At 33.6% G+C, this 24,435-nt stretch overlaps 1 protein-coding gene and 1 pseudogene across 2 annotated transcripts; one reads left to right on the top strand and one right to left on the bottom strand.

Moving 5' to 3' along the window:
- The first annotated feature begins 5,880 nt into the window (after positions 1-5,880).
- LOC120187895 lies at positions 5,881-7,641 on the top strand (annotated as a pseudogene).
- A 77-nt stretch (positions 7,642-7,718) lies between these two features.
- LOC120187894 (vesicle transport v-SNARE 13-like) lies at positions 7,719-10,776 on the bottom strand. Of its 2 annotated transcripts, none has more exons than XM_039191491.1 (6): positions 10,676-10,776; positions 10,447-10,595; positions 9,416-9,474; positions 9,137-9,325; positions 8,863-9,033; positions 7,719-8,039 (listed from the first exon to the last, which is right to left on the bottom strand). In XM_039191491.1, exons 2-6 carry the CDS (start codon positions 10,538-10,540, stop codon positions 7,890-7,892), a joined length of 663 nt encoding a protein of 220 aa, XP_039047422.1. In that variant the 5' UTR covers positions 10,541-10,595; positions 10,676-10,776; the 3' UTR covers positions 7,719-7,889. The 2 variants fall into 2 exon arrangements, with proteins under 2 accessions (XP_039047422.1, XP_039047420.1); XM_039191489.1 differs by having other exon boundaries at positions 10,447-10,584; positions 10,676-10,737.
- Between the last annotated feature and the right edge of the window lie 13,659 nt (positions 10,777-24,435).

Below are 24,435 nucleotides of genomic sequence, written 5' to 3'. Positions count from 1 at the left end.
CCTCAGATACACCTTCTTCGGATACACTTGTCTGTTGTTGTAAACCAGATAACTTAGCCACGATCTGGTCGACTAAGGACTCCGTGCTTTTCTTAATGGACTCTATGGTACGTTGACTGTTCTGAGCCATTTTGTCCTCCAATTCTTTCTGCAGTCTTGCCATGTTCTCCTCAATCTTCTCGATTCTGGCATCCATTTGTTTCTTTTTTGCACGAGTGTTGTGAGGGTGATGCGTATCTAATGCTTGCGGCGGTAAGCTTGGTGTCTGAGACATGTTTTGTTAGTTAATACGAATGTAAAAACATGGAAAATTATAAAATAAAAACAAACATGAAATATAAAATGCAAGAAATGTAATGGATGATGTATGCAATTTGGAGGCATTGATCCAGAAAAGTGTCTATTATTATAAATAATCCTTATTCAGGAAAAAATGTTTTATCTTTTAAGAGACATAAAAACAAATTAAAGGTACATTCGGACTAAATCCTCTAGACCCCTAACAACTTTTAGTATGTTGACAAGTCTTCTGCCTTCATCTGTCACTGGTTGAATGCCTTGTCGAACCATTCCTGCTTCCCTGGCCAGGCCGTGAAGATGACGAGTCACATTCTGTACTTGTTCCAGGAAATCTCGGATGGTTGCGTCTCTAGCCCTTACCCTTCGTTGTACTTGCTTCCAACGAAAATGCCACTGTAAACCTCCATCGAAGGGCACTATCTGAAGCTCGTTTGCTTGCCTTTTGAACCCATCTACAATAGCTTCTAACTCAGCTATTGTCTTGCCATCCTTTTCATGTTGTTTCTCTAAGTCAGCCACTCGGATTCTCAAGCGTTGGTTCTGATGGTGACTGTCTGCCAAGTGCCTCTGAGCAGTCTTCAGCTGTTCCTTTCAAGCTCTTTCATCAAGTCCCTCGAACTTTCTTTTTAGACTGTGAGCTTCGTCTTTCCAGTATTCAGAGGTTACTTTCAACTTTGAGTTATCTTTGACTTTATCTTGATACCCCTTTCTCAAATCTTCGAGCTCAAAATGGACTATTTTATGTTCTCTTTCAAGTTTGTCTGCTCTATCTTTCTGAGAGTCAGCATCTAGCTTCCATTGATAACATTCAGCTTCAAGTTCCTTAATCCTCTGCTTAAGCTCATTATTCACAGCTTCAAACTCTGCCTTGGCTATCTCAAGTCCAGAAAGGACAGACCTGAGTGTTCCTCCATAGTTCGGGTGTCTTCGCAGTCTGGCATCGGAATGCTATCATTCTTTCTCAATCTTCGCCACTCCACATAGTCCGGAGTAAGCATGTCTCTAGCAGCTACAACATCCATCTGAAATACTTGCTTCCATGAATCGGCTACTTTCTTGATCATCTTCTTATAACTGTCACCACTATACACAAACTCTGGTTTAATTAGTCCGTATGTTGCGGGGACAAACTGACGTGTCCCATACTGTCTCAGTGCCAACAACGAAGCATACCCAACTGCACCCCAAATTCCAAGTAAAGTTATAATATCATAATCCCCACACCGAAAAAGAACGTCACCAAGGAATAACTAGGGGGCTCTCCAGGTAATATCCCGATCCTGAAGATGTGTAAAAACTTTCATCCACTTTTCTTTTGAAGCACCTTCATGCTATTTCATTGTGATGAACTCTCCCAAAGGTGAATATGTGGTGCTAAATCAGCGGTAGGCGACCCATTAGTCTTCCAAAAGTGGTTGTGAATCCAGACTTGAAGGAGCTGAATACACCCAACGAACCTTCCTCCACTAGATCTTCGACAATGATTAAGAGACCGAAAGGTCTCGGCTAAGATGGTCGGTGCTGGGTTGACTCGTCTCGGAAGTTGTTCAAACAATTCTACCACGGCTGAGTCAATGCAGCCCAATACCTTTGGAAAGATAATCAACCCGTACAGACCTAATGCAAAAAGCTCTATAGTCTTCCACTCATCAGGGTGGTTCTTCATTAATTGCCTTATGTGGATCCATTCAATTCCTTCCCCACTGCCTCTGCGATGAGTCCGGTCAATTACCCATTTTTCGTCTACTCCCGCAACCTGGCCATTGTATTCTTAAAAGGCTGACTTTTAATGTGTTTAATGTAGGCTCGCTCTAGTTTGATGTTTACACAATGCAGCAGTGTAGTGTATTCTTCAATGGTGGGCACCATGTCCTCCCGGTTAAAAGTGAAGTAACTATATCACGGGTTCCAGAACTGAACCAAGGCTCTAAAAAACAGTACCCGAGTTCTCCTTGCCGGTGCTCCCTTGGGCTTACCAGACCCGCAGTCCTAAACCCATCACAGGCTTGTGTGGACTAAGTTAAACTCGAGAGGACACATTCCCTTATGCCCATACGGAGAATAAATTCACACGAATGCATAAGGTATATGAATCCCGAAGGCTACTTGCTAGGCCCATACGGTGAATAAATTCACACGAAAGCGTCGCTTTCACCCCCACTTAAAACGAGTTTGGAGCTCGGGTTTAGAGCCTTAAGTGAAAAAAACTTTGAAGGCTGAAATCATGAGAAAACGATTAGTACAACTATTTACTCGAAAATATAATCAATAGTAAGTAAAAAGGATCGAAATATTACCTAAAAATTTAAACTTACCCTTTTCGTTAAAAAGACAACTGGAAATTACCTTAGCTTGACTCACTTACCTGTGTCCTCAGTGGAGTTGCCAAGCTGTCGCGACCGTCTTTCGGTTGGGCCCGGAATTGGGCTTCGACTTAGGAAAAATGAGTTGGAGTCGCCACCGATCATTTATTTAAAAGTAAATTGGTTGACCGGATACCTTATTTCTTACATGGTCTACATTTTACCAGTGATGTGTCAGATTCGGGAGTCGGTTACAGTCAAGGAAGCACCCTTGAACTGCCCTTTCGGTACTACACAATTTCCAGTTGTCTTTAATTAAGAAAGTCGTAAGTTAAATTAAAAGGTAACATATGATCCAAAATTACTTACCTTAGATTGATTTGAAAATATCCTTAAAAAGTCAAGAAACATGTTAAAAAGGTATTGAAAATAAGGAAAATGAAATAAAGGAAATCAAAACTGAGATAAGGTAAGGATAAAATAAGTAAATAGGACACCTACAATAGAATAGATGGAAATAAAATAAAACAATGACAAACATAAAGGAAATGAACAACATAAAGAAAATAATAATAATGATGTACGTATAGTAAACAAATAGATGAATACAAGAATGAATTAAAAAAGAAATAAAGAAAATAGAAATAAATGTAAAAGAAAATAATAGTACATATATCTATAATAATAATACGATAGTTTTTAATGCAAAACAAAAAAAAATGATAAGATACGTACACATATAACGTTAAAGAAAACAATAGAAAATATATGTACATATATATAATTAAAATATTTATAAAAAAAACTAATAAAACTAAGGGATGAAACGTTTATATATATATAAATACATATGATAATTTGTAAACAAAAATAAAAAATAAAAAGTCATGAAATAAGGAAAAAAAATAAGAAATACATGTATATATAAAGTAATAATAATAAAAAACAGTTATAATAAAATTAACAAAAAGGCAAAATAATAGTAACAGGACTAAATCAAAAGAAAACCACGATTGAAGGTCAAATTTAAAAAAAATTGAGTTTAAAAACCGGATTTGGGGGTTAAAATTGAAACTTTCAAAATAGGAGGGTCAAAAGCACGATTTACCCTTTATAACAACAGAAACACGCGGATCCCCTCATGATGGGTCGGGTTGCGCACGGATCTCCTGATGGGTTCAATATTTAAGCCAACAAAACGTTTTAAAATTCATTTCAGCCTCATTTGAAACCAAAGGCTCTCTCCCATTTCATTCTTCCTCTGCCTTGTTTTTAGACATGAAGAACAAGGGCGTGCGCTGCCGCCTGAAAATGGTGGCCACCGCCTCGTCGCCGCTCATCGGCGATGATCCACCACGAAACCCACATCTTTAAAGAGCATCCTTCTCTCACAGTTCAAAATCCAAGCGGTTTTTCAAAAATCAACTCGAAAAAAACACAGGTCTAGGAAATAGATTTTCGAAAAATAAATGCCTCACTTCGTTCATCGGCCAAAACGTTTCTTCCTATGGTTTCGAGGCCAAATCTCAAGCAACATTCAGCATGCAACAACGAGTAAACGAGAGAACGAAGGTAAAAACAAACACTACCTTTTTATTTCCTTTTCGAAATGCTTACAAATGCTTGGATCTTGCGTATTTCGAGTATTTCACGTGCAATATCTCCGGTAAATATTGTGTACCAAAAACCGTCCGTTCTAATGGGTTGATTACAAGCTTATTTATAGTCTAAAAATACTAGCCCTAGTTCCGATTTTCTAGCATTTTACTTGAACTAAATCACTATTTGGTTGGTTGTGAGTGAATCCTTTTGAGTCACGTCTGTTGAAACGTGAGGAAGCTGGTTGCGTAGGGCGAGGGAACCGGCGGCAGTTTCGGGCTGCTGATGAAGCTGTGTTGAAGAAGCTGCGGCGCTGTGGGAAGTTAGGGTTCCCAAAACCCTAGCTGAATCGGTTCTTGTTTGGGTCTGTTTGTTCCTTCTCGGGCCACTGGTTTAGCAATATAGCACCGTTGGGCCACTTTGGTCTTGTAATGGTATTTTATCGGACTAATGGTTGAAATTTGGTGTCTTCACCTTCTAAAGTTTAAAAAGATGATAATTTATCAAAGTATACAAAAGACTTCACATAGACAATCATACAACTTATTGTGTTCGACATTAAATTACATAAACAATTGATTAAGATAAAACTTATTGTATTAGATATTTTGAATGATTTATTTCCAAAAGAAAAAAAATACTTTTCCCCCTATTTTTCCAGTTTGTTCACCCCATAATTATATAAGCTATATGAAAGTTTGAAAGCAAGGTGAAAATGTCTAATTGGGTTGCTTTTATAAAGAATTATTACTTCAAGTAAGGAAGAAACTGATGGGCTATGAGTTGATGAAATGTTCATGATTGTTGAGTTAATCTTACTAAGAAAGATATTAACGGAATTCTACTTTGATTTTGTTATTTAAATCCCAACCTTCTTTTTTTAAATATTAATTATATCAATTTAATTAGGATTTAAATTGTTGGAAAAACCGAATTATTTCGGTACGAATATAATTTTAAAATTAATCTAAAAAGTCAAGATCAAAACTATCAAAATTGCATCTCGGAATAAAGTGATAAGAGTTTCTGAAAGTAATAATTACTCATCATGTTGTAATATATATATGGTCCCCAATCCATCCATCGCCATTTTCCCATCTTTATAAATGCTTCAACATAAACACTCTTCATCACCAAGCTTCCTTACCAAATAATATACATCACCAGCGAGAAACAGGGCTTTGAGATACAGGCCTTTCTGATATATCATATATATATATTCCTATTTCTTATCATTAATCTCAATCGTTTATGTCCACTCATCTAATTGTACTAAAAATGTGTAAAACTAGAAAATTTTACACTATATAATTGGATCCTACCCATATATACATATGTGAAGATTGAGTTTGTATTTCAAAGCCTTGGTTTTGTTGCTGCTGCTGTTGTTTTAGAGTTGGAGATGAGTTTATCATATTCACCTCAATGTTAAAGGTATATCCTTTATTGTCCTCGCCTTATTTTTATCAACAAAGACGTCAATGTAAATATAAAGAAATGGTGATATTTCATTGAAAAAGTCGTAATAATGATGTGGTGGACATTTAAAATTAGACAAAATTACTAAGTTTATATCAGTTAAAGGACTCCATCCTATGATTCAGCCCCCAAAACAGATCTCTTCCAATAAAACAAAATAAAGAAAAAGGGAATTGGGAATATAGTTTTATATTGTAAGACAGAATGTGGGGAATAAAACTGGGTTTATGTGTGATAATGTTAGGATTAATGTTAGGGGAATCGATGAGGTTTGAGTTGGAATCTGGGAAAACCAAGTGCATTGCAGAAGACATCAAGGCAAATGCAATGACTGTTGGCAAATACACCGTTATCAACCCTAATGAAGATGGCCCTTTGCCTATTTCTCATAAACTTGTTGTCAGGGTATCTTCTCAACCATTTTCCTTTTTCCTTTTTCTTTTGAGTGTTTGATTTTGAGGTTATTTTTTAACTACACTGGTATCCGATCTATTGATCGAATAATCCAAATCAAATACTGTAAGATTCATTTACAATTCCAGGATCCGTTTGAGATAGTTTTTTGATGTGTTGTTTGGAATATGATAATTTGATAGGTGAGTTCACCCAAGGGGAACAGTTATCACCTAGGGGATCAAGTGGATTCGGGTACATTTGCATTTACAGCAGCAGAGGGTGGGGATTACACCACTTGTTTTTGGGCAAATAGGCACAACCCTCCTGTGAGAATGACCATTGATTTCGATTGGAAAAGTGGTGTTGCCGCTAAAGATTGGTCCAATGTTGCTAAGAAAGGCCAGGTTGAAGTATGTGTTATCTTCCCATTACCTTTCTCATTATACTTTTAATATGGGAAATGAATCTATTTTTAGGTTTTTCTTCATATGTTTTGAGATTTGTATTTCGTTTAGAATACGTCATCATAGATGTTGTGCATGGGCTATTTAAGGGGGGGGGAACATAGGGGTATATCCGTAGATGATAGAAAACATTTGTTGAACTTCGATTGCTTGATGTGAAATAGAAGAAAAAATGACATCAGTAGAAAGAATTAGGTTGTGAAAAGTTAGAACTCAAGAAAACATAGGGTTACAGAAATCCTATTTTTGACATATCACACAAAAATATCTTGTAATTTCTAGGATATGCGTTCGAAACTCATCATGAGTGAGATTTAATTTTCATTAGTATAAAAACTCTAATATATCTTTCAAAACTATGAAGTAAAAAGACGACCCTTACACTCTAATTCTTTAATTTGTGGTTGCATTTCAATAATAAAAGCACATTGTTGTGCACCCTAACCCTTGTAGACATTATTTGCTCTTACTCGAATCGAAAGATTGCCAAATTTCAAAATTATTCTCCCCACCTACTGTCTCAACGAGTGGTGCTTATCATACAACTCCCTTGCATAATCAACTTGTAGGAATTACTTCAGTTCAGGTATTAATAAGTGCTATTCAATTCTCTTCCACCATTGAATTTGAAGCATAGTGCGCAGAGCCTCACAAACATCATCTTCCTACCCTCTACCATAGGTTTTCAGTTGCAATAATTCTTCAAACATCATGTCCTTGTTTATGTATCGTTTTTTATGGGTTAGACACAATATAATGACTTGAAATATTGCTCTCATTTTATGCTAGACAATGGAAGTTGAGTTGAAGAAATTGTATGACACTGTCACTGTCATTCATGAAGAGATGTTTTACCTTCGCGAGAGGTAAGAAAAATCCTCTGTTAAGCTATGATCATTGGGTGGAATCCATGTTTTCTTATCCGATATTATGTTATTACAGGGAGGAAGAAATGCAACAACTAAAAGGAAACAAATTCCAAAATGGCTACTCTTGGACTATTTTCGCTGCTTCTTTGCTTGTCTGTGGCTGGTTTGCAGATATGGCATCTGAAGACTTTTTTTGAGAGGAAGAAGCTCCTCTAGTTCACCTCTTCGTTTCCAAGATTATATGAAAATAGACTTTATTAATATGGGAATTTTGTAGCTCTTGTTCACTTTTCTAAGGCTCAAACGACGATCTTAAATGTTATCAAATAGAATTGAAATGATGAATAATACAGTCTTTGGGTTTAAGAAGCACGCATTTCATATCGGCACTCAAAATGCGAAACAAAATAAAAATTATTTCCCCCAAAAAGAAAAACACCCAAAAAACCAGGATTTAGAAGATAAACAAATGGCGACTATTAAAAAAGTTTGAAGTACAAAACAAGGATGATAGCAACGATGAGGAGGGACATAATGATACCTATGATCCACTTGTTCCGACTCATCCTCCTCGACATATTTGTCAGAATTCTCTTGCTCTTGCCAATGTTGTCATCCACTCCATGAAGCTGTGTAACCAAAACACAAACCCGTCTTCAAAGGATCAACCATTACATCTTAACGAGACAAAATTTAAGGCTTAATTAGACGTTGCAAGCTCATGCAACGGAAAGGATCACAATCAGCCACTACAGCTGACAAAGGAAGTTTATGGTCAGATGAACTTTGAAAAAGCCTGCTCGAGCTATAAAAATGGGATTAAAATATAGACACAGTCCATGTACTATAGTCAAAAGTTCATTTTAATTCCTATAGACTAGATAATGGTGCAAACCAGCAAAATTGATAATAGCAGAAAACCGTCTAAATGCTGACAGACTTCAGAAAACTGACAAAGCATATGTTTCAGCTACAAGTCTGTATTGTAAGATTTCAAAAATCTACATTTTCATTTAAATGGCTTTCCATTAAGAATGTTCTCAATCCCACTTGTTTGCACCAATATCAAACAGAGAAACATTAAATTACTCCGGTCCATAGTAAAGGGATTAAATCGCATTTTTTACTGTAGTACCAAGGACTGCCTAGTATTTTGACCAACAAAAAGGTTAACCGTTTTGTGGGAGGAAATTTGAAGTCTTACTATCAAATAAGACTTCAACATAGAGAGCTCATGCAATAGTCAGCTCGAAACAGGGAGAACAAAATGAATAATGCTTGATTGCTACAGATTGGCGGAGTGTTACTTTTTTCGGATGAATACTAACATCATACTAATGAGTTGTTAATTAAAGTTTGAAGGAAACTGCAACTCAAATACAAGAAAATAAAACTTAAAAGAGCATACTAGTTATTGAAGAGAATTAGAGATCATATGCCATAAAGAGATACCGTGTTGTTGGCATGTAAGAGAGATTGCCGTTGTGAATGCAAATCCTGAAGAATCGAAACACCAAGCTCTTCTGTTTCTAGCATGGTTCTTCTGCTGTCCTTAACTCGATCACTGCTTTGATTCAACCGCTCCGTAGTCGTCATCAATCTTGATCTTTGATTAGCTGATGCCTATTTCATGTTAACCACTTAAAAATCAAAAGTTAAATATAAAGAACAGAACAGCAATAGAACCACAGCACATTAAAGTTTAGACAAAAGAACCAAAATATACCGAGAGGGCATCAGCCATTCCAGACTCTAACAGCTCATCTCGAGCAGATGGATTTAAATTTCCAGATGCAATTCTTTTGACTTCGCTTTTGAGATTGTTAAGATCTGATTTATATTCCCGTAGCTTAGCAAGAAGCATAGCCTTAACATTTGGCTGCAAACTTCTTGCCTCAAGGTCCATTTTCCGAATCTGGGAAACAAAACAAGCAACATCAAGTTCAATACTCAAAAAACGAAAGAAAAAAAATGAGGTATCTGAAACATGTAATGAACCAGGTACCATGGCTTCTGCATCTTCTAGTCCAGCTTTTACTTCAGATAGCTTTTGTTTCTTCTGCTCTGCAAATAAGAAAATCAATTAAGAATTGGAACAAGAACAATTGGCTAATTATAAATGCTGATGCGCAAAACAAATTGAAAAATTTCTCATCGAAAACCTTTTGATGAATTACAAAATGAAGTGCATTATTCAACAAAAGGAAACACATAAAATTTGGATTCATATATCGAACATGCTCGAGTTACAGTAGAAGCAAAGGTAACCTCATACAGTTTTTTTCCTTAAAATAGAGTAGAATAAAATCTTTGTTCAATGTAGACATACATTGAATCTTTGTTATCCCTTAAATGGTAGACTCTAAGTCATATCAGCTCAATGCAATTATTACAAGGCCAGAAATTGCTTAATTTAATTCTTACATTATCTTTATACAAAATATATTTGGTGTGACCCTCCAAATTCATAGGAAAACGTTAAAAAAGTTTTAACATACACATCTCGAACACACATATATTTGACACTCACATCCAGGTCTGATTAACAGCTAGTTTTTTCCTTTTTCTTTTTTTTCTTTAGCAGAGAATCATGATACATGCAGCGTACACACTCAGAACTTTCTTAATGGTTAATCATTGCAAACTAAAATATACTGCTATGCAGTTAAATAACTGCAAACTAATCCCTATATGATGAAGGAGCATCCCCTCTATCACTATCACAACATGAATTCCACTTTATACTTCAGAATTACCTTCTAAATTTTAATTTATCACCTAAATTCAAGGCATTTCAAATTCTTTAGTAGAATTTTTCAGCTCAAAGTCTTGAAATTAACCGGCAAAAGTTTAAGTTTTCCCCAAATCTATATCAATGCCATATAAAATTCTAAAAATAAGTAAAACTAAATAAAGTAGATCATATCTTGTTTTCTTCTTCATATCTCCTAATTAAGCTACTACTTTTTTTATTTTCAAAAATTAAATCAAATTGTAAATTTTCATCAGCAATAAAATAAAGGGAAAAACTGAAACCTCCACTCAGAGCAGCAGCAGCCGAGCACTTCTTGGTAAGATTCGCCGACAGCTCGCAATACTGCCGTTCATACCCTTCGAAAACTTCACTCATCCTTTTTAATTTTATTTTTCTAAATATAAGTTCTCTTTAAAAATCAACTGAAAATCTGGAAAATAAAATTAAAAATCAGCTAATAATTTGACACAAAAAAGAAATAAAATTATAGAAATTAGAGAGGGAGAGAACCTGAGATGGGGAGTGGCGACGATCGGGGCTCGGTGGCTTTGGAAAACTTCCTTACCTTTTAAGAAAAAGTAAACGCCATCACTTTGGGTTTTTCATTGTTATCCACGCATCTTTCTTCTCATGTGGGTCAGATGTGAAGAGGATATTATAAAGACACCTTAGTAATGTCATTCTTTTGGGAATTTCGAGGTCTGTGATTGACACGTATTCAAGCTTGTAATCTTTGATGGTTCCGTTTTACCATAGTGTTCACATGGCAAAATCAACCAAAAGTTGCATCTCAGATTATTTTTTTTTGGCAAACATTCACGCGATGCTACTGAACTTTTCGAAAAAAATCAATGTAGTCGATCATTGTGGTCTTTCAATTAAAAAAAATTAGTGTAATCCTTTAACTAATATTTTTTTATTGATCAATGATTCTATTAATTCTATTGACGTGGCAAGTTAATATAGCGCTTGTTTTATTTTTTTCTCTTAATGTAGTTATCTAACTCAAAAAATAATTCAATATGACATTTGAACATATGTTTGATGCTATTATAAATGAAAAATTACATCATTCATCATTTAATTATTTTCTTTCTCTCGTTTTAATCATTAAACTTTAATTTTTTTAATTTAATTACTCAACTTTTGGATTATTCTTATTCTAGTCATCATGACTTATTTTATTAATATTTATGTATGATGTGGCATTATTATTTTTATTTTATTAATATACGATTAAAATAATATTAATTAAGTTAAAATTTTAAAATTATATTTAAATAAAAAAATATTCCCAAAATTACAATTAAATTAAAATTTCAAAATTATATTTTAAACATCATGACATGGCCTTTTTTTTAATTGTTCAACTCTTATGGCTCTCTCCATTGCTTCTTCTCTATTTGTTTCCCAAAATTTCCCACACTTCATCCTTTTAAAGAAGCAGTTCGAGTAGCTCAACTTGCTTTAAAATATCTTGAATCCGAACCGAAGCATCGACCATCGATGAGAGAAGTTGTAAACACTTTGGAACAGATCGAGTTGGTACAGGAAAACCCGAAAGAGCGAGAAAGCACATTGTCAATCAAACAAATCATAGGCATCAATTTTTAAGAAAGAAAAAGAGAGAAATCAAGAAAAAAAAAAGAAAAACGAAAGAAAAAGCAAAAGAAAAAGAAAGAGGAAATAGAAAGGGGAGAAGGTTTTTCTAATAGTTTTCTTTGAAGCTTTTAACATCTCTCAATTCAAAGATATCAAAACTCTAAAGGTATATTTTTGTTATTTTTTCTTCAATTTCTATTTTAGATCTACATCGATCAGAGTCCTTTTTGGGGAAACTAAGTTTAGATTTGAGTTTGGGGTTAAAAAAACTAAACAGAAAAAGCCAAACTTTCTATTCTCTGTTGTCTGTGAGCGATGGCAGGCATCGATCAATGACGGTCGACACGATGGAGCTTGGCCAGGAACTAGGTTTTCCCCAGAATGATGAAGAACAAGATGAATTTTTCTATGAAAAGTTCAAACCCCATTCGATTCAAAATTTCTATGGTAATTAATTTAATTAATATTATTTTAATCATATATTGAAAAAATAATAATAAATGCCACATCATACATAAACAATAATAAAATAAGTTATGGTGATTAAAATAAGAGCAATTCAAAAGTTGAGTGATTAAATTGAAAACTTTTAAAGTTTAATGACCAAAATAGAAGAAATAATATAATTGAATGATAAATGATATAATTTATCTAATTTATAACAACATTAAACGGAGGGCTGGCATACTTAACATGCCATGTCAACATGAATTAAATGAATTGTTGGTCAAAGAACCACTTTAAGTTTTTTCCGAGTTAGAAGATTACATTGATTTAAAAATGAGAAAATAACCTCAGTGACAAAAAATGCCTTATAATATACGATTTTAACCAACTTTTTTTGGATTTGCCAAAATGACCAACTAAATCGCAATGCGATCGATAATTCGCAACGCGATCTCCGGTATCGCAAATCAGTTTCCAGATTCGCAACGCGAACATCGACTATCGCAATGCGATTTTCCAAATTCGTTGCGATAGTCCAAGTTCGCGTTGCGATTTATTCCAAATTCGCTGCGATAGTCCAAGTTCGCGTTGCGATAGTCCAAGTTCGTTGCGATAGTCGAAGTTCGCGTTGCGATTTATTCCAAATTCGTTGCGATAGTCCAAGTTCGTTGCGATAGTCGAAGACACGTATTATCACGACCACGACACGAGACGAGATGAGACGGACGACGGCGGCGGCGGTGTGCGAGAGTCCCCCTTGTTCTCTATCACTCAACAAGGAAGTGGGAAAGCCAAGCCTTAAATACCATTCCCAATAGTGTTTCCAATACTATGTGGGATTGAGCATTACCAACACTTGTTTCCAATACTATGTGATTATTCAAGAAATAATTAACAATCATGCACCTTAAAACAACTGAATCAGCAACCAATTGCATTAGTATTATACGATTAAATATGTCATAATTAAAAGTCAATCTACAATCAATCGTGATTATTGCAATTTTAAGCAAAACATTCAAAAAACAATTGCATCACTCGCGAGAATAAAAAAAATTGTTATCGTGCAATTACAATCAATTGAAAATAAATTAGAATTGCATGAAAACTAAACGAACCACAAATACTTTTCATACAAATACTAAAGCCATTAACTATAATTCACAAATAATATCACTATATAAGGCTCAATCCTACATAGTATTGGGAACAAGTGTTGGTAATGCTCAATCCCACATAGTATTGGAAACACTATTGGGAATGGTATTTAAGGCTTGGCTTTCCCACTTCCTTGTTGAGTGATAGAGAACAAGGGGGACTCTCGCGCACCGCCGCCGTCGTCTGTCTCGGGTCGTGGTCGTGGTAATACGTGTCTTTGACACGTCCGCGCGAATACTATCTTTTTAGAGAAAATTCTTAAGAAACAAATGCAATACCACCAGTCGTTGCGATTTTGGACTATCGCAACGAATTTGGAATAAATCGCAACGCGAACTTTGACTATCGCAACGAACTTGGAATAAATCGCAACGCGAACTTCGACTATCGCAACGAACTTGGACTATCGCAATGCGAACTTGGACTATCGCAACGAATTTGGAATAAATCGCAACGCGAACTTCGACTATCGCAACGAACTTGGAATAAATCGCAACGCGAACTTCGACTATCGCAACGAACTTGGACTATCACAACGCGAACTTCGACTATCGCAACGAATTTGGAATAAATCGCAACGCGAACTTAGACTATCGCAACGAATTTGGAAAATCGCATTGCGATAGTCGAAGTTCGCGTTGCGATAGTCGATGTTCGCGTTGCGAATCTGGAAACTGATTTGCGATACCGGAGATCGCGTTGCGAATTATCGATCGCATTGCGATTTAGTTGGTCATTTTGGCAAATCCAAAAAAAGTTGGTCAAAATCGTATATTATAAGGCATTTTTGGTTACTGAGGTTATTTTCTCTTTAAAAAATAGGATGAATGACACATTGAACTTTTTTAAGTTAAGGTACATGGCGTGCCTTTTTGCCATTATATTTTTTGAAGTATATTTTTTACAGTACAATAGGGAAGATATCTAAATTAGTAGATTATTGAATATTTTTAGAGAATGTGTTAAAATTATAGGACGTATTTCACACTGATTAAAATGAAAAAAATATGTTGTATTATTTTATCATCTCTTGAAAAAAATGTCATGTTATTTAATCATTTTAAGATATATTATAGATTCCGTTCTAGTTGAGAGAATAAAAAAATTAATGATAACATTAAGAAAAAAAATCAGTACCCTATATGGGCATTTTTACCGCACATATTAAATTATATGCGTTTATAAGTAGAGGTAAACAATCAATTGAGTCAAATTTTATCGAGTTAAATTAAAAAGTTAATTGTATTGACGAGATGAATTAAAAAAAATTACCGTATTGACGTGTATAATTTTATAACTTAGATTTTATTTGAAATTTTTTATTCGAATCTAGTTGAGTTGTTTGAATTCAACGGCCGAATAAAGTAAAGACTAGTAGAGGCCATGGGCTCACCAGAAATATTTTAAAAAAATAAAGAGTAAATTATACATTTAGTATCTAAAGTATTACTTTTGATTCATTTTAATGTCCAACCTCTATTCTTTTTCAAAATCATACATAATGTTTAATTTATGTTTCAATTTGTTACCTATCATTAAAAACTTAATGGTGATGTTGTCATGTCAACATATGGTAATACCACATTATCATTAAAAAAATTTAGAAAATGCCACATGAGTAGTTTCTATTATTTTTAACGGTAGGGAGTCAAATTAAAACCTAAACTAATCGTTAGGTATGACTTTGAAAAAGATAAACTTTAGATATTAAAATAGAATAAAAATAATAATTTAGGTACTAAATGTATAGTTTACCTAAAAGTAATATATATATCCTTTAGAAAACGTGTATATCAAATTATTAAAAAATTGAATTAATCATTGGTATCTTATCTGTTGACCGACAAATTCAGATAAGATTTTGCAGAGATCCATTATGAGGACGACCCTCCTAACCCAGTTTCTCCTAACACAAACACTAATTTTAAACCCTGTTATGAACGTGGAGGAAAGGGCAAAAATCTAGGGATTGAAGATGAGAATTTAGGGATTTCTCGAACTGATTGGGAAAGTGGAAAATTTAATTTGAGCAAAACAAGGTGGACTAATGCTACAAAAGGGTCCAAGGCAATTTGATAAGGTATTCTGGTAGAACAACAAAGCCCCATCAGGAAGGATGGAGTCAACACGGGATGACTACAAGATAAAAATTGGGCCTAATGTTGAATGACTCAATACTTGAAAATGACAAATGAGCAACAATTAGTAAGGGAAATTAACTGCACAAAATAAAATTCAGTTGGAGTTTGGAACTAAGAATATAAGAAATATGAGGTGTAATGAAAAAGGTATTCTAGAAAAATATTAATGAAACATTCTTATTCGTATATCTATTATCTCTACTTTCTAAAAACCCTAAATATTTTTATTGATTTCATTAAGAGATATAACAATTGGTATTAGAGCTTTGTTTAAAGATCCAACGTCAAGTTAGATAAGCAAATGAAAAATCAACAGATAGGTGGGACTGTTGAACCAACAACCACACAAAGTAGTTAGGAAGAAACGTAGTAGGATAATCATGACCCTAAAGGATGGGAGAAAGAGAAAAAAAGAATGAAAAGCTTGAAGGATAGGATGGATGAGACTTAAAAGTATTTGTATAAAATACTTAGTTGTGTATCTAAAGTGGATTATGAATCTGAATAACCCACTCCTGAAAAGTGACTAGGTAACTATTAAACTCTTACCAAAATTTGATGAAAAAGACCTCCGCAGATGACAGTAATAAATGGGAATGAATGATATTCCTTTAGTCCTGAGGAACTTATATTAGCTTTCAAACCACCTACCCACCCATACAAAGCCAGAAACTTATCTAAAAAGGAAATAACTATCAATCTGGAAGTACTTCACTCTCCAACGACCCCTTACTTGTGTTGAGTTAATCGATCGATGGAATCAGCCAAGAGGGGGGTGAATTGACAATTAAAAAATTTCGGTGGAAGCTTTCGCAGAAAATTGAAAAGATCTGCACAGTGATTTAGAGTGGTTCGACTTTCTCAACCAAAGTCTATGTTCACTACCTTAGCTATCCACACTAAGGATTTTCCACAAATTCACTAATTTGTCTTTCTTTTGAGGAAAAAGAGTAACCTTACAAATCCCTCAAGAATTATACCCCAAATTCTTGAAAACACTCTCTCACAAAGAGAACTATACAAATTTTGCAAACTTACAAGAAAATCCTCACAAGGAAAGATGTTTGCACAATTATAGAACAAAGAAAGAACACTCAAGAATAATACAATTGAGCACAATAAGTGTTCTTGAAAGAAAAAATGAATATTGAATGAAATAGGCTTGAAAATGCTCAAACTTGAGGTTTGATGCTTTCTCTTTGATTCTCTCTTGATTCTTGTTGATTTTTGTTTCTTGTTATTGATCAATGACTTCTAAGCTTGTTTAAATACACCTTCAAATGATTTTGAACGTTGGATATGATTAGTGGAGTCAATAGAGCCGTTTTAGTGTGAAATCAATTAATAAAACAGCTTGGAGCGTGGGGGGAATCGATACCCTCTCATGGGGAATCGGTTCCCTAAGTGTAAAATTCAAATATTTCAACCGTTAAACAGGGGGAATAGGTACCCCCTTGGGGGGAATCGGTTCCCTCCGAGCATTTTGTTTTTCTCGGAGCCAAACCATTCAGGGGGAATCGGTACCCCCTTGGGGGGGAATCGGTTTCCTCTGAGCAATCTGGAATTTTTGGCTTTGAAATGGTTCGAAATATTTTGTAAATTTGTTTTGAAATTATTTTAAGATTAAAACTTAATTTTATACTTGAGTAAGGATTAAAAATGACATTTGAAAGATTTGGAGTAACATTTTGATATTCGAATAATTATATCGAATATACTTAGAAAAATCTTTTGGAAAATCTTAAATTTCATTTAACTTAATTTGTTATATCGAAATATCAAAATGTTTTCAACAATCTCCCCATTTTTGATATAACAAAACATTTTAGTAATTTTAAGAATTTGAAATCAAGTTTTTAAAATTACTCCCCCTTACTCTAACACTTCTCCCCTTTAAAACACTTTAGCATTTCTCCCCCTTGTTGTTAAATCAAAAAGACTTTTAAAAGATCTTAAACAAGTTTTGAAATCATTTAGCCAATTGATGATAAATATATATAACTTAAGGTGCTAAGATCACAATCAAGAGAAAAGTTAGCCATTAGTTCCATAATTCAATATTCATAAATAATGTGAAATGACAAAAATTGGTCATAATGCAAATAATATGTAAATGATGCAAAAATAAACATTAAGCTCAAAATGAAAGTTAAAACCAAACAAAATATATAAGCATGTAAGTTCAAATATCCAATTATCCAACAAATTCAAACATCCAAAATAAAACAATCCATGAACATCAAAATGCTTCACAATTCAAAGTTTTGAATTCGGGATGATAAATCCATTGGCCCGTTTCCTTATCCTTTTTCCATCTTGCTTTCTTCAAGGAAGTAAGATTGATTTGGTTTTGAAGAGGAATAAGAACACCAGAAGATACCCTAAGACCGAGTTTGATAAACAAATTATTAAAGAGACAACCATAAACCAAGGTTTATATATTCTTGGAAGGAATAGTGTTTATGGAAACTCACTAAAGATGATCTGTGGCAGATTAATCTTCTTTTTATGTTGGATACAGTATATCCACCATATATCTATGTTCCTAAGGGAGGAGTACCTACCTCCGGATGGTCTAAACCACCAAGATATCATATAATGAAGGAATCTATCACGATAAGTTCTTAGGATACTCTCACTATCCTTAGACTTATAGGGTTAATCCACAGTCTCTTTTTCATTAAACCTGAGTTATCTAGTCCAAAATGGGTAATGATTGTGCCGGAGTCAATAAAAATGAATTGTCCTAAAAGATATGATTGAATTCCTATAATTTCAGATCGACGCTCGTTTTGGACACATACCACATTGGAATAGAAAAATGAGAACTAATTGATGACAAACCAAAGTTTTGAGTTTAAAGAGTTTATCAAACTTCTAGGATTTAAGAGTCAGAAGATATTGGAAGTCCATATCTTCTATAGCGTGGATTGAAGGGATACGTTCTTCCCGGATTTTGTATAACTCAAAAAAGTATGGTACCTATGATATAGATCTTGTCTACGACCAGGTACATGAAACAAGAGTTCAGAATGGTCATATTTGGGTTATTTGGACTGGGTGGAGGAATAAGAGGTCGGTTTTGACTTGAGTGACTAGACAATGTCCTAGGTCGTTTAGGATTTGACATAGTTTAAGAATCGGAATAGAATATGTAACTTGCAAATTTAAACACATGTATGCAATATAATCAAACCCAAACCTCAAATGAGTCCTCAATATTTCAAGTTTCTCTAAACCGAATTCTAAAGGGCAATGTTTTGAAAAACTATTTGGAAAATAATGTTTGAAAATCATAATACGTATAGTTTTTATGAAAACAACATAATTGAATCAAAAACATCAATTAAAACAACAATTCTCGATTTTTTTATTTCAAAATTAAAAGACAATTTTGAAAAATTGAGTGTTTTTGATGAAATTGGTTGTAAAATCATCATATAACCAATGCCCGATGTAATGTTCATCTTAGAACTAATCAAAACTAGTCCTAAGTTCAAAAATCAATGAAATAGAGGATTTTGAAATTTTACCTTGAAAATTTGGATTTTATGAGAATATGATGTTGTTTGCAAGGATTAGAAGTTGAAGAAAGATCTAATTCCGAATTGTATTTGATGATTTTGGCAAAAATGGAGATTTAGAGAGAAAGAGAGGATGAACAACATTTAAGAAAGAAGAGAGGTTTTGAGACAATGGGTTTTTTGGTCGTGATATATCCAGAACCCGTGGGGGGTATCGATTCCCTCAAGGAGGGAATCGGTTCCCATTCAAAGGGGGAATCGGTTCCCCTTCAAGGGGGTATCGATTCCCTCTGTACTAAAACTGCTAAAATTTGATTTTAAACACTCAAAATGCTAAATTAATTTTTTCTAGTGGTATTGGCAACTCATATTACGAAAAATTAACTATGTTCAATCAATCAAATTTATCATTAAAATTTATTTGAACATATAAACAATTTTTCACAAAGAATCATAAACTCACCTTAACTAATAGCAAAAAATGCAATCAAAATTTATTATAAGTATTTTTCATTTATTCTTAAAAGTGCTAAAATTATTTTAAACACTAAGTGAAGATAGGTGAGTTAAACCTAATTCTCTCCTAAGTGTCCAAAATCTTTCATTGTCTAAAGGTTTTGTAAAGATATCCACTAATTAGTGCAAAGTATCAACAAATTCTAGAAGTACATCTTCCTTAGCGACATGGTCTCTAATGAAATGATGTCTTATTTCAATGTGCTTAGTTCTAGATTGTTGGATGAGATTTTTAGTGAGACAAATAGCACTAGTATTGTCACACTTGATAGGAATGGTACCTACTTCAATTCCATAATCAAAAAGTTGTTGTTTCATCCATAAAACTTGTGCACAACAACTACCAGCTGAAATGTATTCCACTTCAGTGGTAGATAATGCTACACAATTTTGTTTCTTTGAAAACCAAGAAATCATCATATTTCCAAGGAATTGGCAAGTACCGGAGATGCTTTTCCTATCTAATTTGCAACCTCCATAATCCGCATCAGAAAAGGCATGCAAGCTAAAGCTAGAGTCTCTAGGATACCAAAGTCCTAAACTAGGTGTGTCCTTAAGGTGTCTAAAGATTCTCTTAACAGCTAGTAAATGTGATTCCTTAGGGCATGATTGAAATCTAGCACATAAGCAAACACTAATCATAATGTCTGGTCTACTTGAGGTTAGATAAAGCAAAGAACCAATCATTGACCTATATAATTTAACATCCACACATTTACCTCCTTCATCTATGTCAAACTTTGTTCATGAGGTTTCCCATTTTCCATTCCAAACTTCTTGAGCATATCTTTGACGTACTTAGCTTGATTGATGAAGATGCCATCTTTTCTTTTCTTGATTTGGAGTCCCAAGAAAAATGAGAGCTCCCCCATCATGCTCATCTCAAATTCACTTTGCATTAGCTTGGAAAATTCTTGGCAAAGAACATCATTAGTAGAACTAAATATTATATCATCAACATAAATTTGAACTACTAATAAATCTTTACCTTTATGCTTTAAAATAATGTAGTGTCAACCTTCCCTTTTGAAAAACCTTTTTCAATTAAAAAATTTGACAATCTTTCATACCAAGCTCTAGGAGCTTGTTTTAAACCGTAAAGCGCTTTTGTCAATTTAAGAACATGATTTAGAAATTTTGAATCTTCAAAACCTGGAGGTTGTTCCACATACACTTCTTCTTTTATAAAACCATTTAAAAATGCACTTTTAACATCCATTTGATATAATTTAAATTCATGAAAACATGCAAATGCTAATAACATTCTAATTGCTTCCATTCTAGCTATGGGAGCGTATGTTTCATCATAGTCTATGCCTTCTTCTTGAGTATAGCCTTGAGCAACAAGTCTAGCCTTGTTTCTCATTATTTTACCACTTTCATCAAGCTTATTCCTAAATACCCATCTAGTACCTACAGTAGATTTATTACCAGGCCTTTCAACTAATGTCCATACTTTACTTCTCTCAAATTGATTTAACTCTTCTTGCATAGCCATAATCCAATGTTCATCATTTGATGCTTCTTTAATATTCTTAGGATCTATGCATGAGATAAATGCAACATAATTACAAATATTTCTAAGAGAAGATCAAGTTGTTAGCCCTTTGGATGGATCACCTATGATTTCACCATCCTTGACATAGTTGTACTCTCTTGGGTAAGATACTTCCCTTTCTTCAATGGTTGGATTCTCGAGAGGATCATGAGTTTCCTCATCTTTCATTTCTTCCTTTGATGATGGTTCTCCAACGTCATGTCTAACGTCATTTGTATTTATAATACCTACATCATCATTCAAACAAGAATCCTTCCTCGAAAGGAGATTATCATCGAAAACAACATGTATAGAGACTCTTCTATAACTAAAGTTCTTTTATTAAATACTCGATAAGCTTTAGAATTTAAGGAATAACCCAGAAAAATTCCTTCATCACTTTTAACATCAAATTTGCCAAGATTGTCTTTACCGTTGTTTAAAACAAAACATTTACATCCAAAAGGATGAAAATAGCTAATGTTAGGCTTTTTATTTTTAAAAAGTTCATATGGAGTTTTCTTCAAAATAGGCCTAATCATTACTCGATTTATAACATAACAAGCGGTATTTGTGGCTTCCGCCCAAAAATATTTTGGCAAATTGTTTTCACAAAGCATGGTTCTAGCCATTTCTTCTAAAGTTCGATTTTTCCTCTCAACAACTCAATTTTGTTGAGGGGTTCTAGGAGCTGAAAAATTATGGCTAATACCATTAGAATTACAAAACTCAGCAAATCCAAGATTTTCAAATTCAGTTCCATGATCACTCCTAACACTAGTTATAGAGTAACCTTTTTCGTTTTGGATTACTTTTGAAAACGTGATGAATTTTTTCTAATGCTTAATCTTTAGTACTTAAGAATAGAACCCAAGTCTATCTAGAATAGTCATCTACCAAAACAAATGCATATTATTTTTCAACCAAGCTAGTAGTTCTAGATGGCCGAAAAAGATCTAAATGGATCAATTGTAATACTTTACTAGTTGATACGTCATTAATGGATTTAAAAGAAATTCACCTTTGTTTTCCTTTAGCACAAGCATCACAAATTTTATCATTATCAAATTTTAGCTTTGGCAACCCTCTAACTAAATCTCCTTGAATCAATCGTTGCAAAACACTCATACTAGCATGTCCTAGTATCCTATGCCATAACCAACTATCATGCTCATCCTTAGCAACTAAGCATAAATTAGTCATATTGATAGAATCTAAATGCACCATGTAAATGTTTCCTAATCTGTGACCAACAAGCATAATCAAAGTAGATGCAATATCAATCAATTTTGTGAACACTTAATTTAAAAATAAGACATTGTATCTTTTGTCAAATTCATCTAATCGGATTATGCTTTAATCCATTCACATACAAAACATTATGCAATGTCAATAATCGTGATTAAGAGAACATGCATAAAGTTTTTGAAAATGTTATGCATTAAAACTTTATAATATTTAAAAAAAATCTATGCATAATCATTAAGAAAAATTTAAGGTCAAAATTTTGCAAAACCAAAGTTCTTGAAAAATCGATATCAATTGTTAAAGAGATATCAATTACATTTTAAAAACAATTTTGACCAAAAATTAATATGATGAAGTAGAGTTTATAAAACATTACCAAAAATTATTATGTTCATCATACAATATTTTTCAACATACATGGGACAAAACATAATCATTTAGAATTATTTAACATTTAAAACCTCATACATGCATAAACTAAATGGGCAACCAAATAAAATAAAAACATTAAGTTTAGAGGTTACCCATTCCTTTTTCATGTGTGGCTAGAGCATCTTGAATATCATCATCTTCATCACCATTGCTCCCACACACCTACAAGAGACATTTAAGTAGATTTTGGTATCCAAATTGCTTTGGATACTTGAACATTAGTTTCAATGCCTCTTATTCCTTTTGGAACCCATACTTGTCTAATTTTAAATCGTTTTCCTTTCTTTAAAGGACAAGTATGTTTCTTATGACCATGATAATGACAATGTGAACATATTGTCATTATTGAACTAGATGAATTATTTAAAATGATCTCTTTTTCTTTTGTTAAACATTCAAGCGTAACTTTCAAATCGAAAATTTCTTTTTCAATACTTTCAAATTTCATTTTTTAAAGCTCTAAATCCTTCTTCAAGATTTCGTTTTGATTTTCAAAATTAATTTTCATTTCTAGGAGAAGTTTGTTTAATTTGACAATTTCTTTTTCAAAATTTTTAGATTTTATTTTTGAAAGCTCTAACTCCTTTCTCAACATTTCATTTTGATTTTCCAAGTCTGTTTTAGCTTTCAAAAGAAGATCATTTTTAGCAATAAATTTAGAAATCAATTTATTGTATTTGGAGTTCATGGTCTCAAACTCCGAAAATAATTCATCATAAGCATCTTGTAACTCATTAAAAGATTTTGAATTTAATTTATTTGAGTTAGAAGATACCTTTGGCTTTGTGAGAGCTAATAGAGACATCACCTTTATTGGTTCTTCTTCTTCCTTGTCTCCATAGATCTCCTCAAGCTTATCGCACATCTCCTTGGCACTTGAACAAGAAGAAACTCCTTTATATACATTAGGATCAATTGCACAACATAACATGTTCATAGCCTTTGTGTTTTGTTGAGCTTTCTTCCGTTCTTGATCACTCCACTTCTTTGCCTTCTTCGTAGGAGAAGAATATCCTTTCTCGATCATCATCCAAGCTTCCATATCAAATGCTTGGATAAATATCATCATGAACTTCTTTCAACGACGATAATTTGTTCCATTGAAGTGTGGAGACACGGTGATTGGTCTGGATTCTTCCATGGAGAATGAACCGGAAGTGGACACCATCTTTATCGATTTAACTCTTCCCGGATCCACTCAAGAGGCGGTTAAACCTTTAAATGAGTCAAGCTCTGAGACTAATTATTGATTTAATCGATCGATGAAATCAGCCAAGAGGGGGGTGAATTGACAATTAAAAATTTCGGTGGAAGCTTTTGCAGAAAATTGAAAAGATTTGCACATCGATTTAGAGTGGTTCGACTTTCTCAACCAAAGTCTACGTCCACTACCTTATCTATCCACACTAAGGATTTTCCACAAATTCACTAATTTTTCTTTCTTTTGAGGATAAAGAGTAACCTTACAACTCCCTCAAGAATTATACCCTAAATTCTTGAGAACACTCTCTCCCAAAGAGAACAATACAAATTTTGCAAACTTACAAGAAAATCTTTCTGGAAAATCTTAAAATTCATTTAACTTAATTTGTTATATCGAAATATCAAAATGTTTTCAATAACTTGTACGAAAAAAAGTATACAAAATCAAACATATTGTAGCAC

The sequence above is a fragment of the Hibiscus syriacus genome, unplaced genomic scaffold (assembly GCF_006381635.1).
Source record: "Hibiscus syriacus cultivar Baekdansim isolate YM2019G1 unplaced genomic scaffold, ASM638163v2 tig00113726_pilon, whole genome shotgun sequence".
NCBI lineage: Eukaryota > Viridiplantae > Streptophyta > Magnoliopsida > Malvales > Malvaceae > Hibiscus > Hibiscus syriacus.
Note: the sequence above shows the minus strand (reverse complement) of the source record. Positions and strands in the feature narration are given on the sequence as shown.